This window comes from Halichoeres trimaculatus, unplaced genomic scaffold (genome assembly GCF_033239565.1).
Source record: "Halichoeres trimaculatus isolate MK-OKI-2021-1 unplaced genomic scaffold, fHalTri1.1 fHalTri1_scaffold_19, whole genome shotgun sequence".
NCBI lineage: Eukaryota > Metazoa > Chordata > Actinopteri > Labriformes > Labridae > Halichoeres > Halichoeres trimaculatus.
In genome coordinates, this window is record NW_027437197.1 from 20,341,454 (window position 1) to 20,360,243 (window position 18,790).

Sequence of the window (18,790 nt, forward strand, 5' to 3'; positions counted from 1 at the left end):
GATTGTTGTTTTTAGTGCAGAGGTGAAAGGAAGGGTGGGATTACAGCAGAAAGACAAGGTGACTATTGTCTCTGATTACATTTGATCCAAGATGAAAACAATTCTGTCTGTGTGTGTGCGTGTGTGTGCTCACACCCAGGATTGTATCCAAGAAACAAAACCTGCAATGTTGTTGCCTACAACAGTAAATGTGTAAGTGAGAAGTGAACTTGGGCAGGGAGGTATTTGCATTTGGTTTCATTACTGTTTTCATGAAAGAAGGAAGATACTGAGAGATGAATTCTTGCTCAAACTGATTGAACAATGCACCAATGATTTCAGGGGCCTTAGAAGTTGCTCTTTTATCTCGTAATGAATGAAATGTCATTTACACTGAGGTTATCTTTTCTGGATATCAAGTAAAGATCAACAGACGTGTTGGTTCTAGATATTTCACTGTCTTTGTGTACAATACAGAATTCCCAGTGGCCACCGTACCTATGTTGAAGCCAATGTGAGATCATGCTTCTTGTTAATGTCCAGAATCGCTGTAAATAGTTACCAAATGATAAACAGCAACTTGTATCCATAGACTGTATTACCTTCTTGCATTTACCATTGTATGGTTTTGAAGCCAAAATACCATCATAGTCTCAGCCATCAGCAAACGTTGTGCAGCCAGTCTGCGCAGTAGAGACTGTGAGGGATTCTGGGATAATATGAGTGGAGCCGGGCTACAAAAATAATAATAATAATAATATATATATTTATATATATATATTTTTTTTCAGAGTCCAATATCTTCTTGGCTCTACCTCTAGACATATTTTACAATCCCTGAAAAAAATACACAAGAACGGCAGCTTTCAATAGTTGTTAAACGTGATATAAAGCCTCATTTTTAACCTCTTGCAACTAATGAAAATGAAACTTCAGGAAAAAAAAAATACCTGAATTCAACGCAGCTAAATAATATCTTCAAATCACCACAACAATCTGACTTGAGAAACATTTGTTTGAGGGGTATTAATGTTTTAAAGTTTGACCACAGCTCATCTCGAATGACTGGGGAGTCAGATTTTTTACCTTTACTGCAGCCAGACACCAGGGGGAGCAGTTTTTGTGGAGACCTTACTTCAAGCCAAGCCGTTCTATGCTTGTATCGGTGTCAGATTAATATAATATGCACAGAATTGGTGTGAAAAACTAATCAGAATTTTTAAAGAGAGTGGAAACAGGCAATCTGACAACACAACACTGCCCCCATGTGTTTTGGAGGAGTATTGCGGCAAGACAGAAGTTAAAACCGAGTTGGTTTGTTTCCTCGCAGCCATGTTTTGACGAGCATGATAAACACAGCCCAATTGGACCACAAGTGTCTGTGATGTATTAAACATAGCATTAGTGATTGCTTTAAGAAAAATCTTCTTCACTCATTTTCCAAATGATCAAGTGGGAAATCTCTGCTTGACTTTCATCTCGTTATCCTCTCAACAGTTGACCCAAAGACAACAGGGATATCTTTGACTTTCATGTGTCTGATCTGTAGCGACAGCCTCGTTTTCTAAAAAAAAAAAAAAAACCTCCACACACTTTGAAGGTGAGATCATACATCCTGACACAGATGTGGGGCGAGATTGTATTTGAGTCATGTTGCAGTATGTGGCAAGTAATGAACCTGCAGGATCGCTGATATCACTCAACTGGCCTCCAGCCAACATCAACAAGCCTTCGACTGAAGGACTAGAGCCCTCAAATCCTCAACGGGTTTGCCTCAAGTTGTTAGGAGATAACATTTTCCAGCACTATCATTTAAAGCAAGTCTTTAGGATATCTAATGTAGTAAAGTGGAGACAAACTGCTCTCTGACTTCTTGGTTGAATTTTAACCCAACAATAAAACCTGCTGAAGAGTTAAACTGTTTAAACGCTCGACTCTCTCCCACTAAACCCTTCAGAAGTGTATCAGACAAACACTGATTTTTAACATGTAACTGCCTCAGCCACTCTTTAACCACTATTAGTCACTGGTCCTGTTTGTTTTGGAGAGCAGAAGACCTCTGTGGATAATTTGGCGCTGAATAAAAACCTCACGAACAATGACTGAACAATTTGTGGCTTTTAAAGTTTACACCCTGTTATGCCGTTGCTCTAGCGCTGCTCTGTGTACAATGATGCAGCTAAAAAACAAACATGCAGGGATTCAAAAGACAAATTAGGGTTTTTAAAAACCGGTCATTAATATTGTAGTGTTTCAGGGTTCAGAGCTACTTATAACCTGCTAAAAATATGTGTTTTTGTTCCATTAGCTTGGTTTTAGTCATCCCTGGTGCTGTGTTTGACTGTAGGCAGATTCTGTTTTTCAGACTGAGCTGAATGTGTTGATTTGCTGAGCTGTAGTGTGAATATGAATGTGGGCTGCTGCAGAGAGGAGGACTTTCGCCCTCAGGTCTGTATTAACACCCACATGCACCTAGGAGCGAACCATCTGTGTGTCCCTGATGGCATGCTGACTCTCTGGCTGTCTGGGTCCGGGGACAGGGACGTGGAACAGGGACACGCACACAGCAGGCTCTGCATTGCCCCAGTCTCCGCCTGCTCCTTCCCTCACGCTCCCCGCAGTTTTGCTGCAGTTTTTCCTCAGTGCCCGGGCTATTTGTGCCATGGTAACTGTGCCAGCCTGCCAGCTCAGACACAGATTCCACCCCTCGTCTCCCTCTTCGCCAGCATGATGACTCAGCAGCTCCTGCAGGGCCTCCAGCCTCCTCCCTCCTCAACCTCAGTGATACACCAATGCTCATCAGACAAAGTAGTGTTTTGTCATCCTCTCCTTCGTCATGACCTGAATACAAAACAGAATGAAATCAAAATCATCCAAGCTGACTTAAAACATTAGTTTGATGTTGAAAATCCGTCAAGCATCTCTCAGATCGAAGGTTTAGCATGATGCAGCCATGTAAGAGGGAACGTCTTCCACCTCCTCAGATGTATTCAGACCATCAGAGCTGTCGACGCGCGTCTCCTTTTGGGCTCAGCTGGATAAATCACAGCATTGGAGTGGCATGTTTAATCATCTCCATCTAATCACGTTAAGCTCTGCTCGGCGTCTTAAAGCGCTGCTTATCGAGATGGCCCTCTGGAGTGGGATCACTGGAAAGAGTCTGGAAAGGAAACGTGGCGTCATGAAATGGTTGCCTTGATATGTGGGATCACTTTCATGTCCCTCCAGCAGCGCTCAGCAGGAGTCAACCCTAACATACTTCTCAGCCCAGTCCAAGTATTTCTCTCTGGGATACACACGCACACACTTTGGCTAGCATTGTGGAGCTCAATGCCGTTTCTGTATTTCCATGAGGAAGGTCAGTGCTGATGCATTTCAGGGGCACTGATATCAAATGAAATACCTGTGGTGGAATAAATGTTTAGTTTGTTTAGAAAACCATCAATTTAAAGATATTACTGTACATTAAGATTTTTTTTTAAGTAGTGAAGCAGATTTCATGCAAGAAACAAATACAAATTTTACTGGTTGTGCACAATGACACCTTTTAAATGTGCTTGTATTTATGACTGTTTCTTTTTTTAACATCACCGATACATTGAAATGAGCATATTACATTTTCTTAATTATCATTAAAGACACAGCTTGAGCTTGTATAACCTGCACTGAAATAGTGAACATTAGCGCAGCTAGCACAGCCCCACTTAAGAGAAGCTCTCTAGAGTTTCCAGATGAACGCTAAAGCTAGCAACATACTTTTAGGTTTAAGCTAATTTTAAAACTGTGGGAGGTCAAACACATGTTCAGACTGATTTTTATAACAACGTTTATTTCAACACAAAGGAAAGATGAATCTAAAAGGTCACTGGAAGACATGCTAAACGTTAGCAGCAGTGGTTTCACAACAAAGCAGCCCAAAAACTCTCAGAAAGTAGCATTTTTGCTAGCCATTTCTGCACCGCTTTTCCTGTCCTCTTTCCTACAACTTTTCTTTTCATTCTTTCTTCTCTTTTCTTTTTCGTATTTTCAAAATTTACTTAATCGAAATGATGCACAGTTATATTCAGCGGTATACCAGAAATAGCAAAATAGCTAAAAAGCTAGCTTCATCCATAGTCCTGAGACAGGTTCTTTTAGCCAAACACAAAACACATTTTCTCTCTGCCTTCTCTTTAATTTCATCCTTTTCCCATAACAGCAGTGAAAGCTAGCTTGAAGGGGTAATTTTGTGACTCAGAACCTAACTTTTGAGCCTCCCCTGGGCATTATGTATCGCAAAACATGAAATCTTAGAAAGTGTTGATGTCTCATATTTAGTAAAATTGTTTTATTAGAGTTAATATGAGCCACATGATATCTCTTAATTCAAGTTATCAAAAGTCAAAAATGGCGCCTGAATTACTTGTAAAGAGTATGAGAGAAATGCACTTGTAAAGTTTTTGAAAAAGGAAAAATGTCACAATACAAGAAAATAAACAAGTACATTTTCGATGTGTGACTTGCAATTAGTCTCATAATATGTTTGCTAAAAGGCTTAAAAACTTGCTTGGATTTCAGTGTTTTATGTGGATCAAACTTTTTGAATCACAAGTGAAGGGAGGTGCCTGCTTAATGTCCCTCTTTATGTGTGGCCACATTAGGATGAGTTGTAATAGCATTGTGAGTACCTGAGTTTGCATGAATGAGATCTGGCTCTTGTAAAAGGAGGCAATGCAAAAGCCACTGAGGGCCATTTGGTTAGCTATGCAGCTTATTAGCACAGAAAAAGCCCTGGAACGAGCTCTTACTCTTTCACTAGGGCACCAAAAATCTACATCTGCAAAGTTACCCTAAAGTTAAGCACTGAAACTAAATCTGTAAGGTCGTTTCTCTTAGAAATCAGGAGTCGTGGCGTTTCAGACTTGCCAGAACAATTTTGGTAGTAGCTCTTCAAAACTGTGCTCCAGCACGGAGCTTGATTACTTTCCCAAGCTGCAAAATGTGAGCTCACGACACCTGAAATGGCGGCCAATATAAACTGCCTAACCTTTCACAGATTGAAGGAGGGAGTAAAAGCGATGGACTCATCACAATGCAGAGTAAAACAAACAACTTAGTCATAGTCGCACAGTTAAAATAACATTTGGACACTCTTTTTTTGATAACAATGTTGCTTGAGTCATACCCTCGTAAGACCCATTAGATTTTTCATCCCAACAGCAATAAACACAAGAGAGTAAGCTATAAATACCATGTGGTATTTATTCTGGTTTCCTATTTCAGCACCGCATCAGAGGGTAAAGGAAGAGCGAGTAAAAGGAAAGATGGGGGTTGAGACAGATAGAGAGGGGGAAATGAGAGCACACCCTTGGCAGGATGTCAGCTCTGTGAACACACACACTGCAGAGCTCTGCCAGAGAATTCAATACGCAGGGATAGAGCGCTGCAACAAATGCACACACACACACACACACACTCTGACGCGCACACACGTTCATACACACAGCGGCATGAAGTTGTCTGCTTAGATCGCAATCGGTTCTGCAGATGCTCTGGCCCTGCCTCTCTCCTCTCCAAGAATCCCCTCTGAGGTTTCCGATATCAGGACGACTCCTCGCTGCGTGTTCATTTAACAAAGCTGTTAGCTACCGTGATGAGATATGACATCTGGCTTTGGATGTGGAGTGGTGCATGTTTGTCAATTGAAAGTAGCACATTTTGTCTCAGGCAGGCCCTCGGTGCATAGGCTGTAATACTGACTGTGTACATACCGCAACTGCAAACTAATAACAGTGCAACTAAGCTGCGTCTTTGGCTCCCACCCACTGTATGATAGCTTATTTAAGACAAAGTGTCTGCGTGGGAGAGATAAATAGAGAGGGAGATGATTTAAGTGCCCCGTCGAGGGTCTTTCTGCAGTAAATGTAAACAAAAAATGCAACAAATCATTTACCTACACTAATTGAAGCCATTAAACACAGCCCCATGACATGCTCCACTTGGTTAATTGTGGTGAGTTATTGATCTGTCAGCAGTGTGAGAGTGTGTGAGGATGTTTTGCTCTTATAAGACTGATGTACGAGTCAATACGACGATAAGAAGACAGACAGACTGACTCGTGTGTGCTTCAGACTATTGTTCTTTTACTCCTCTGCTTATCTCTTTATCCTGTTTCCCTCCAGCCCCCCTGGGTGCAACCGTCCGCCCCCCTCCCATCCCACTCAACCAGCATGGTGCCCTTCTTCCCGCTGTCCCTCTGGGCGCTGACACCAGACACCTCCTTGTCCCACTTCCCTCCATTTAGCCTACCTCGACGCTGCAGCACTCGTTGGCCCTGTTCTCTGCCCTTCTCTGACCCACTGTCCCCCAGTTGGCCTCTGGCTACACACCTCCCTCGCCTCCTTATGCCCTCCTGCCCGTCCCCTGCCTCCCCCTCACACTCCTCTCCTCTGGTCCAAAGGGAGCGCAGACAGAGCTCCTGATTATCTCTGTGTGGCAGCCTCTGTTTTGTGCTCTGATTAAAGGAGCAGCATGTGGTCTGTGTGCGAGCGGCCCGTACAGACGCCGCCGTTGGGCTAATGCTAACATTACGTGCTTAATCATTTATGTCTGGGAGACGGGCACAAAGGCCTGGAGGGGGTGGAGGTAGGGGTAAAGGCGGGGGCGCTTGGGTATTTATCTGTGGCACAGATGCACTCAGGCGTACGCGCACATGCTTCCAAGATAACGTCCTGGGTGCTTAGTGTGGTATAAACGGGGCACGCTGTGGGCGCCGATGCCTCCACAAACTCACATATCATCTTTATGAAATGGGTAGTCGTTCCCTCGAGTTTACGAGTTAAACTGGTCGTCTGCTAAAATGTGTCACTGGGTAACGCAAACAAACAAACAGAAGTGCGTGGCGTATGTGGGCACTCCTACAGACGCATTAAATATTGAAGCATCAGACTGTCTCCAGGTCTCTAAACGATAGTATTTGGGCACCCACACTCGTTCTCTCTGCTCCTCTTCCTTCTCCTCCTCCTCTTCTCTTTCGTCTGTCTGCTCCTCTCCCCTCACACTGCCAAGCAGCCTGTCCCTCCAGCACACACTAATACACACACACACATACACACCCACATGCACGCACAGAGGCAGCCAATAGGAGAGCACCAGTCTCCCCATTGCTTGCCACTCAATGCCTTGTTGCCAGGACAACAGGAAGGCATGAGACCCACTTTACTTGAGCATTTTAAACTTGGTGTTGATTCTTTTTTTCTTCCCAAAATAAGAAAGGCCCCTCTCTCTTTAATACTCTTAGGTCGGCTGCAAATCCTGTCGTTATCTGTCTCACTCCTGTCCCCTGTCTCACTGCTCTGTGTCCCAAAACATCTTTCATAAATGTGTTCTGAGGCTGCAACACTAGAGTCGTGATGCTGGACTGTGCCTTATTCAGTGGTGCACATCCTAAAATTCTGGTTTCCTTTCCTCCCTCCTAGGTCTACAATGACGATCGGGGGCATGTCTCCTTTGGTTCTGATCATCCTGGTCCTGCCCTGCTTCAGCCTGGAGGGTAAGCATCTTTTCACCAAACACAGCCTGTCACGTCAGACCTGGAAGGGAAGGCGTTGGCCAAGGAGAGGAGAGATTTCTGCCTGCATACGCATTCAGGATCCACTACAGCAGAGCTTTTCTTGCTATGTCTGAGTGCTGAAAACTGCAGAGTCATCAGCCTGGTTACAAAAGAAATCTGTAGGTCACACTCTAGCCAGGAGTCACACACAGATGCATGTCTGCGTTCCTCCGTTTCTCTTTAACTCAAGTCAACACACCCACATCGTTCAGCCTGTGTGTGTCTGTGTCCCCCTTAAGTCTCTCACAGGCAGAGACCAAAATTTGCACTTTTTTTTTCTCCTTACACCGCCCCTCCTCAGTCTGTCTGCCTCTCATCTGCTGTCTCTCAGTGTTATTTTAAACAACTGCAGTGGCTGAGGAATGCAGTGGAAAGTGGAGCTTAGCCACAATTTCCTCTGCACTCACAATAAAAATACATACATCCCTATAACAGGAGAGGCACTAGTCATTTAATGGATCAGAGCTTATTAGAAACTAAATTACTTAACGGCTGTTTGAAGGTCATTTCCAGAATACAACATTTAAGATTTGAAAGCTGTGATCGCAAACTCCCAAACCTTAAGTTTGAGAAAATTGTGAGTCCTTCATGTTTAAGTTAAGTCTGGGTCACCAGAGAAGAATCTAAGTCCAGTCTTGGTCAGATCAGAGCCATCATTAATGTTATTTATCATAGAAAGGAACAGTTTCACTTCAAACTATTCAATATAAGATCCTGAGCTGCATGTCTGGGATTGTTTTGATGTTTGAAAAACACATTTTTGATTAATAATTCTAGATTCCGACTGATCCTGTGTCTGATGGTTTAAAAACATCAACACAGAGGAGAGCTAGTTAAAGGGGCGCCCCATGTACGGAGGCTCAAGTCCTTTTTTAGTTAGCAACTGTTTCTAATTCAGGTTGCAACGCACTCATCGAAATAATTGATCACTTGACTATTATGGTCCGTTCCATTCGCATCAAAACTGGGAAGTCGGATGTGGAAATGACATCATCTCTGAGTTAAAAGCGTACCAGTTGCCAAGTCGGAAAAACTTGCCAACAATTCTGTGTTTACGGCTAATTTAGTTTTAGTTTAATTTAATTTAGAAAAGCTAAAATAAACTAGATATTACAGGAGCTTAACTAGTGTTTACACCCAGGGCAGCCATCTTTGATTGTAAACCAGGGGTTGGTGTTGATCCACCAAATTCCCAGTAGGAAATTTAGACCACGGGGGACGTTCTTATTGAAATTTCCCTCTCAGAACTCGTAAATCCCAACTTCCAAGTACAAATGGAACACACCATTATATTATTTTGATTTTTTTTAGCAGCACCTGGTTGTAATGTGATATAACAGCCCGATAATGTTCGTTGGGCTTCTGAAAGCTGTTCACATTTTGCTGTTTATCAATTTAAAAACTTAAATAACAAGAAAATAACATCCCAAATAACTTTTCTGAGACATCCTCGAACACACAAAAAATTGTAGCCTTACTTTAGGCTCCAGGGAAAAATGTTGCAAAACAAGAAAACATATGAGTGAGGAAAATCCAAAATAAAGCATCTGGAGAATCTACAACATACTACAAAAAAAGTATTGAACTACATTTTGTCTAGAGTATGTCAAAGCGACAGTGTTGATCAGAGTGGTGAGAACAGGAAACGTTAATGAAAGCTGCTCTGATTTGATAAAAAAAGAAAGTTAGCTCACTATCCGTTTCCATCAATAAAATTTGACCTCTCTTGTGTTTTTTCTCCTCTTCCAGGTGATGTTGGTGTGAGAAACTCTGAATGTGTGTGTGAAGGAGCATCCTGCCTCAGTGGGGGCCGGTGTGTGGGCCAGCAGTGCTTCACCTCCCTCTCCATACAGAACGGGACGTCGGTTCTTCAGAGAGGCTGCATTGTGACCGACGAGGACGGGTCACCACGCTGCAGAAACCCACCAACTCCTGAGCTGGTGGTGGAGTGCTGCTCTGGGGATTTGTGTAACAGGAACACCTCCTTGCAGTTCCCAGTGAAAGGTGAGGTGTTTACCTCAGAAAACACAGTTACACAATGAAAACAGTTCTCACTTTCTCTTTAGCTGTCTGATTGGAACAAGTTTCTTGGTTAGAGTCCAAAATTCATGTTTTCTAAAATACAGACAAAAGAAGAATGTGTCATTCTACCAATAGCAACAGTCTGCTTTCACACCTCAGCTTTTTCTGCTGCCTCAATTTTATCACCGAATTTGTTTGTGATATTTGTGTTGGTGGTATATCTGACACTCTAGAGGCTGCTGCGAAACAAGCCAACCTCTATTTTGGGGAAAATAAATGCAAAATAAATCAAATAACTGCCCACAACCCCTTTCTGCAGGCTTCTCTATCAGTCAACAGTGTTGGCTGCATTTCCATTTATACTGTGATAGAGTTAAAATCAGCAACACAACAGTGTGATATGTACAAATCTATAGAAACCAATAAAAGTAACTTGATTAGCTCCTTCAGCCGCTTACTGCATTCCCAACTTTCTGACCTAAGTGAATGCCATTTAATTTAATGGCATACTAATGGTTTGACTCTAATGGTTTTCCCCATATCTCTGTTTCCTGTTATCAGATACAGGACTGTCTGCTGGCAGACCGGTCCTCAGGGAGCAAGAGTGTGCATGCGAGGGCGGCGTGTGTGAGCGTGACCGTCGCTGCACCGGCCAGCACTGCTTCTCCTCTCTGAAGACGATTGATGGCACGGCCGTCCAGCAGAAGGGCTGCCTGAGGGATGACGAGGAGGGCAGAGCCACCTGTGCCACGCCACCTTCATCGGCTCACGTTGTCAAGTGTTGCCAGGGCCATCTGTGTAACATGAACGTCACTGTGCAAGCTCCGGGGAAAGGTGACTTTGTACACAATGTGCACATTCTCCTGGCTGCCATTCACTGTAGACCTTATGTCACTCTCACCAAGTCTGATTTCATAACAAAACTATTCATGAGTATAGATTTTTAAGCATCTAATGCCTTAATTATTTACACATCCTCTTCTTAAATCCTTTACAGAGGCGGAGGGGAAGCCTTTGATGAAAGAGGAGCATGAGTGTGTGTGCGAGGGAAGCTCGTGCGTGACAGGGAAGCGCTGCATGGGCCACCAGTGTTTCTCCTCCCTGACAGTGAGCGGCGGCTCCCAGGTGTATCAGAAAGGCTGCTTTAAGGTTTATGAGCAGAGCACGTTGACCTGCAAGACCCCACCTTCCAGAGACCAGATTGTGGAGTGCTGCCACGGGCACCTGTGCAACATGAACAGCACCGTGCAGCTTCCTGTTAAAGGTACAGTGCTATGTTATTAGGGATGCATCAGTCCAACTTTATTTATTTAAACTATGAAATATTTAAGTGTTTACCAGCAAAACAATTATCCAAAATGTATGCAAGTTCTTTTCAAATGTAAACTTTTCTACCCTGTAGACTGGTAATGCAGCAAGAAACAAAGCATCTGCATTAGAGGCAACATTTGAAATCAAGGAGCAAAGTGGTCTGGTTTAAAAAAAAAACAAAAGGCATAGAGCTGGTTGTTGGGATCAGCACCATGGATCTCGACCCACAGATACTGTTCGAGTCTCAAGGGGCACCGATACAACGATACCACTGATTGGTATCTAAGCATCCCTACATGTTACCCAAAATGAATCGAAGAGACAGTTTAAGGTCATAGGGTGCGTCTCAATGCGTTAACTTCGATATTTGTGCTCAGAGGAGAGAGGAGAGAGGATGGAGGAGACTGATCAGAGGAGCGATGATCGAGGAAACACGGGAACTGGCTTGGCAGAAGTCTTTTTACTGACAGACACGCCCCCATATAGAATATCACTCTCTGATTGGACACTGCAGCAGCTCAGACTTCACATGAAACTTCACAAACACAACAAAGCTTAATGAAAGAAAAGAAGAGCTGAAAACAGGCACAGAGGATCGTTCAGAAACTGATCATAAATCTGGTAATAAAGTGTTTGTTGTGAGTTTAAAGCACAAAATACTGAACACAACCATCATCAAGTCAATATAATAGAGGATTATACCAGAAAACTGAACTCTAATAAATAATTTCTTCCTGAAACACAATAAACTAGGTTAAATTAATAAGCTTCAGAGTTCATGATCAGATGGGCTCTAGATAAAGGCTAAATAATTCATAAAAAATCTCACAATTAAGCATGTACTGGTAAAGTGATCCATGAGCTTCTAAACAGCACACAGAATAAACAGAGATCAGGTTTTCTTCATGGTAACGTGTTTGTTAAACAGGTTAGAGGAACAGACAAATCTCTGTTACTGTTTCCATTTGATCAGTCATTACAGCACACGTGCAGACACAAACAGCTGTTAAAGCTGACTGACAGATGATCCAGAGGTGATCAGCTGATGCCGTCATCAATGAAAAAAAGTCTCCGGAGGAGAGGATGTCCCAATGCTCTAAAACCGAATCTCCTCCATCCTCTCTCCTCTCTTCATTTCCTTGCGTCTCTTAATCATCTGTGGAGGAAGGAAGGATGGAACTTTATCACTCTATGACGCACCCATAATCATTTTACCAGTGGCTCCATGTCTTTGAATTTGCTGTGAACCCTTAATGTTTCTTGTTCTTCTGAGTTTCACCTCAGTGTGGTCACACACCCAGTACCCTCTAAACCAGATATCAGGGAGGCAGTAGGCAACCAAAGGCAGCTTGGGAATATTACTTAGTCATGGTCCACTTGCCCTCTGTCCTCTCAGAGGCAGTCAAACTCGACTGACAAGAGCTTGAGGGTGAAACCACCAGGGACATGCAGGCTCCTATACTGAGAGCTGTTTCTTCTTTTCTTCCTCTGCATACAAGAAACACAACTGCTGCTAAACTTTAACAATCTAAAGTTGCCAAATGTGCGAAAATCCAGCTCCAGTGTGGTCCAGCCTAATGCATCCGGTTGTGTGAAGTGTTGAGTCTGAAACCGAGGAGCTCCTACAACATGTTGCTGGAGAAGCAGTTCATTATACGTGATGAGAGAAGGGGATCATTGTCTGTGCTGCAGGCCGAGCCCAGCCGCCTTTCCCGAGGAATGTTTGGAAAGTGTGAATGGTGGTCAGCCGATGAGATCCACTCTGTGTGTGTGAGTGTGTGAATGTGTGAATGCTCATGTGTTTGCCCCACAATAACCCTAACACTTTGCCACTTTCTTGAGAAAGTCTGCAGGGCGCTGCCTCGTTTAAAGACAGAAAAGTTACCGATCACCTTTTCTGACACGACAGTTCTTCTGAAACGTGTCCACCCTCTGAAGAAACTCCTTCTCTTCTCCTCTCACAGCCGAGGAGATCTCCAACTACAGCGTGACCACACTGGCTTTAGTCATCGTTGGCCCCATCATCGTCCTCATCATCCTCTCAGCCGTCGCCATCCTGGTGTTCAGACGCATCCATCACAACCAAATGGAGAGGCTCACATCACGAGATGCAGAATATGGAACTATTGATGGCCTGATCGCGTCCAATGTGGGGGAGAGCACTCTGGCGGTGAGTGGTGAATACCATGTGGGAGGATTTCTCCAAAACTCATTAGAAAGAATTGAACAAAGCAGACTGTAATGACCACAAGCTCTTTCAAGCACGGAGCGTGTGCCGTGTCAGAGAATTTGAATTAGAAAATAAAACTGCTCAGTGGTTTTGATTTAGTTTGTGCAGTTAGGCTCTTACAAAGAAGTCTGCGGATACATTTTATTACTGAATTGTGTTGATTTTATTTTGAGTTTCTGAAAGGTGCGCTGAGCTGAGCTGAGCTTTGGACTGACAGATAAATGTATACCAGGTCAGGATCTAATGAAAAAAGGATGAGTTATCAAATTGAAGGGACTAGGATCAGTAAAAAGGCATTTTTAGCAGTAAATGGATTATTTTAAACACTTTTTGAATGGATTGATGCCCCATATTTTCCTAGCTTGACCCCAAAATAGTATTTTTCCTGTGAATATTAATAGTACATCCATGTGTCTCATTCATTTCAGACATTATTTCTTAAAATGTTCTGATTTTGCTTCTGAAAAATTTTCAGATAATATATTTTCAAACTCCTTTAGCTGCTCAAAAATCAAACTCTATCTGCTGTTTTGAACCAAAAATTAAAAGGAGTATTCACATAGATCAGTGGTTTTCACAGTGGGGGCTGCCAGGGAGCACAAGGGGGGCTTCAGAAAATTGGAAGGAAGAGAAAAAATAGAAAATATTTGTATATTTATTATGATGCATATTCATATGTAGTTTTTTTCTAACCATTTGTCCTGAACATAAAACACTTAAAGTGCCTTAATTGTCGGGTTCACATGTTTCTGATTGTACCTGACCACACTTTGTGTAACAACTGCAACTTTGGCATGCTGATGTCATGATCTGTGTCGACCTGGCGATATGCACCTTTTATAAGTTATCTGAAAAACTGAATTTAACTTTGAGGCTCTTCCCCTGTCTAACTACTGGCTACATGAAAGAAAGAAAGGCGTATCCCACCCTTGGCTGGCAGAGCTTGGGATAAGTACCGAATCAGGTACTTGTATAGGAACCGACCAAATTCTTTCAAAAGTACCGGGTACTGATTCATGTAAAATTAAAAGGTAACATGTTTAGGTACCTAAGGGACCGTTGAAACAACAACGGTTTTAGGGTGAAACCCATGTATTGTTGCGTTTCAGCCTTGTGATAACACAGAAACGGCGTTTCAGCCGACCTAAAACGCAAACTTTTTAAAATGGCATCGAGAGTGGGATTTTTCTGAAACGCTGCCGACACCGTTGCCATGTAAAGAACGCCGGCGTCTTCAGTGGAAGCGCTGACGTCACACTCCGCCTCGCGCGAGCGCATATAACAGGACAACAGTACCGTTGTTACGATCGTCACAAACTACCATGTCGTGCTAGTGCTGCGCAATCTGCTGACTGTCTTTCATCAAAATGTGCTTCTGTTGCTCCTCTTTTGCACTTAGTATTCCTCAATATACCAGATGATCGGCTCAACTCTACTTCGGTGGAGATCTCACAAAAGCAGCTTCTGGACAAGACAGTCATAGCACCACCTGCAGGCGTGGCATGTTCACTACTGCGTTTTCAGTCCCTTGGCGTTTCCGTGTTAACCTAAACGCAGATTTTCCCCCCTGCTTTTTCACTGCGTTTTAGCGTTTTCGGGGCTTGAATGTATTGCAAGGTTATATATTGAAGAATAGATATGTTAAATTGAAACAAAATCATAGTTTATTTTTAAAACAAATTGATATTTTTTACCACATGAACACAAAAAAGTACCGTATCGTTTCAAATGTGAAAGGTACCCATCCCTAGACAGAGCCCTGAAATACCTTCTACTCTTTTAGCACCAACCTACTTGTGAGTCTGGCCTTTGTTAATAATTTCTTTTTCCAAAAAAATGTAATAATTATTGAAAAGTGACTAAAAGTTTGAGCATACACTCTTAAAGTTGACATTTCTTTACATATTCTGAAGTCTGTTGGTTTCCAAAGGGGGTCCCTGGCCATAAGCACATGCTGTTTGGGGGCCTTTGTATAGAAGTTCAGGAACTCCTAACATAGATAACACCAACTTTCCCAGTGTTAGAAAACCAGCTGTCATTCTTTTTTATTAAGGTTTCATAAGGTCACCTCTTTAAAGCTGCTCCAAAGAACAAGTGTGTAATTCATCTAAAATGATGTGTTGCTCTTACTCAAGGGATTCAGATGATGCGTTAAACACTGTTTTGCTTAGATTAGTCGGGACTTCCGGCCCTTTGTGCTCTCATGCTCTACTTCCCACAAGATAACATAGAATAGAGACACAAAGGCATGATAAACCTTGTTTGACTCTTTTTAATCTTGCGTTGTGATCAAAGCGTTTATGCGATGGCACCGACATCAAGAGTTTAGTCCTACTTGAAGACGAGTTCAAAGAAGCAACTTCATTTTAAGGGAAAGTAATGCCATTCAGATAAAGTTTTCATGGGAGAAACAAAATGAGATAAAACTTCCAGACAGGGCGAAATATGAGTTTGTAAACACAACGTTACATATTCAAAAGGCTTCCACAGCTCCATGGTTTAATTCATTTAAATTCAGACTTTGCATCCAGAAACATCCAGGGGTGTTTAGACTGTTCAGTCCCAAAAATATCCCTGGAACTTTCTCTTTGCTTCAGTGAACGTTGTAAACCTCCAGATAATACATTCTAAAAACACACCAATAACTCTAAGCCTTAATATCTTACAGTGCTTAGTCACAGTGAGGTCGAGACCTGTCTCCAAAAATGATTATATTCAGCTGTGCAGACTTCTGAACTTGGAGCACTTTCATGATCATAATCCCGAGAGTATTTGGTAATTCTGGTCCAGAAACATTAAAGCCAAGGACATAATGGCTGCATATGCATGGAGTGTGTGTGTGTGTGTGTGTGTGTGTGTGTGTGTGTGTGTGTGTGTGTGTGTGTGTGTGTGTGTGTGTGTGGTGGGTGGTGCTTCTGCTGGAACTCAACTCTAAAAACTTGTTTTGCATCTTCTCAGTCATTTTTCCAGTCTGTGAAGGAATGTCTTTTGCTATTTATTTTCTCTCCACTCAACCGTGGACGTTAAGCTTTCTGCAGAGCGGTTTCTGTTTGGAGAGCCTCTAAACTGATCCAGAGTTTAGGTGGAGTCTTGTGGTTTGCATTCAGTCTGAAAGACAACCCAGCACATTCAACTGGCTCATAGACACACACTGTGTGATCGAGTTCTGCAGAAACTACACACAGCCCAGCCTTTTAATAAAGTGCATGTTGGGTAATGTGCACTTTGAAGCTATATGGTGAAGACAAACATTGCACATGCGTTCACTTTAACTTAAAGCATTATGTTTCTTTTTGTAAGCATGCAGACTCTATTCAAAAACCCTGGTCCTAGAGTTCTTCTGCTTTTTAATGAAGCTTGTGAATGAGTGTCCAACTGGTCACATGTGATCTTTTGTACATGTGTGGGTGTGTGTCAGAGGAAGGAACGGCTTGTTTTGGCTTCCCTCCAAGCTGTTTCCAAAGTCTATCAATGCACTTGGCAATAAAAAAAATCCCAAATATGGAGCCACAGAATGTTTGTTTCAGCATAATTAAAAAGTTCTTGGCAGGATCATGAGACGGGTTATTAGGAGCAGTGGTGTGGCTGTGGAAAGCAAATCAGACTGAAACACATGTGCTCATCCCTCTGCAGCCTGCTGCCCACAACTCGCCGCTGATTATTATGATATTGCAGCGTTCTGCTCCTGCTGCCTAACAGCCTGGCCCAAATATGCCCCCCTAAAAACAATCCTCCTGTACCAAAGAGAGGGATTTAAACTCTCTGCAGAGAAACTCATCATTCAGTTTGGGCTCTTGCGTTCCTGTGTTGTGATTCCAAATCGTCTCACAGGCACCTCTTGCATTATGCATCTGTTTATCTGAGGCATCACTCTTCCCTTGTTTTCAATCCTCGTCTCCCCCTCCTAGTTTGGCAGTTTATTTTACGACTGTCTCTGTTGCTGTGCACTGCCCTCTTGTGCCAGCACCAAGAAACTGCACGTCTTCTCGCCGAGGTAAAAATAAAAGGCTTAGCAGCATTGCGCCTGTTTTGGAGTCTAGCCCTTGGATTAGATAAAATCTCCAGCGCCCACACCAGTCACAAGGGAGGGGGTGGCACTTCTGTTGTTTACTCAGCAGGGGGCACCCTGCACCAGACACACACACCCCCGCAAAAACAAAATCCTGGTTCACACTCGGCATGCCCCCCTCTTTTCCACGTGGGTGCCACATCAAAGGCCTGCTTGTATTAATCTCCATCTGAGTCCCAGATGCTCCTTGTTTCATCATTTTTAAAAGCTGCAGTCACAGGATTCCTTTGGGGAAGGATTCCATTCAAACACGCATGCACACACACCTACACACACATGTAAATATACAGACCTTTCACTCTGTTTCTTTTCTCTTATCCAGGATCTGCTGGATCATTCCTGCACGTCAGGAAGCGGCTCTGGACTCCCGTTTCTCGTTCAAAGAACCGTTGCACGACAAATCACACTCAATGAGTGTGTGGGTAAGTGTCCTGTTAAAGGCTGCATTCATACTGACAACGGCACCCCCTCAGAAAATGCTGCCTCTTCATTCATTTTAATAAAGGCCTGCTTACTGTGCTGACACAGTGATAAACATGTAAGAAAAGCTGCAAAAGTCTGATTAAAGAGGTGACTCATCCCAGTCTAAGCCTCAGTTTAGTCAGATGACATTTGGCAACAACCTGCAAAAACTCTTTCTTAAAGTGCTGGTTTGAAGGGTTATATGTCAAAAATCCTGCGTCACATCTGCACCCTGAAAAACCACAAACTGGACACAGTGGTCCACATCTCCACAGATACACACTGATCTTCCATAGATTATTAAACACATGCAATAGAAGCTGTCAAACCCACAAGAAATACTCCACTTTGGTTGCAAACTGTGCTGTGCTGATGTTCATAAACTGGGCGATTACAACAGTCTCCCCAGTCCCAATTTATGAAGCAATTCCCAGAGGCAGAAAGTTGCTCAAACTTTATTTGCAGACTGGCTGTGAAGTGTTGCAGAAATTATTACAAACATCAGGCTTTTTTTTTCCATCTGGGCTAAAGTTGCATGTTTATCTCAGTGTGGAGTCACTCTTCTTCTTCTCTTCTGCATCAAACCGTCACAATGAGAGATGCTTACCTAACCAATCAAATTGGTATGTTTGTAGTCACAGTCATTAAGTAGCAGCTGATACTTGCTCACAAACCACCATGTCATCACACACGCTGGCAAACTGATGCTTATTTACACATCATGTAGCTACATCAGAAGTCATGCTTTAGTCTTCTGCCAACCTGACAAGTTGACTCCAGGACTATTTCCTGTAACTGGGTTCAAAGCTGATAAATCTTCCCATCCCTCTAAGACAATTTATAAGTTAGATAATATCTCAGGAAAAGCATGAACTCAAGAAGCTAACCCTAATATGAACATAGCAGAAACAAAAGAAAGAATAATAAGGAAAGGTTTCAGGATCGAGAAGTCAAGCAGGGGTGAGCTCACCTGGGTTCCAGGATCTGGAGCCGGGAATTGGCGTCATCATCAAAGTTCATGTAGTTCTTCAAAGTTGAGGTTCAGCTAAAGAATAATAACTGTTTTTAGATGAGTAGTTGGAGATGTGGGTTGTCTTTTGCAGTGTAGTCCACACCTGCTGCCTCT

The 18,790-nt window shown here is 42.9% G+C and overlaps 1 protein-coding gene across 1 annotated transcript in view; it reads left to right on the forward strand.

Annotated features, from left to right (window-relative positions):
• Positions 1-18,790, forward strand: part of LOC141808101 (activin receptor type-1-like) — a 32,591-nt gene that overhangs the window by 7,182 nt on the left and 6,619 nt on the right. The window contains exons 2-7 of the mRNA XM_074694464.1: positions 7,437-7,510; positions 9,320-9,574; positions 10,154-10,426; positions 10,590-10,856; positions 12,868-13,073; positions 17,525-17,624. Coding sequence (XP_074550565.1) covers positions 7,444-7,510; positions 9,320-9,574; positions 10,154-10,426; positions 10,590-10,856; positions 12,868-13,073; positions 17,525-17,624 — 1,168 coding nt within the window. The 5' untranslated portion in view covers positions 7,437-7,443. The remainder of the gene's footprint in view (positions 1-7,436; positions 7,511-9,319; positions 9,575-10,153; positions 10,427-10,589; positions 10,857-12,867; positions 13,074-17,524; positions 17,625-18,790) is intronic.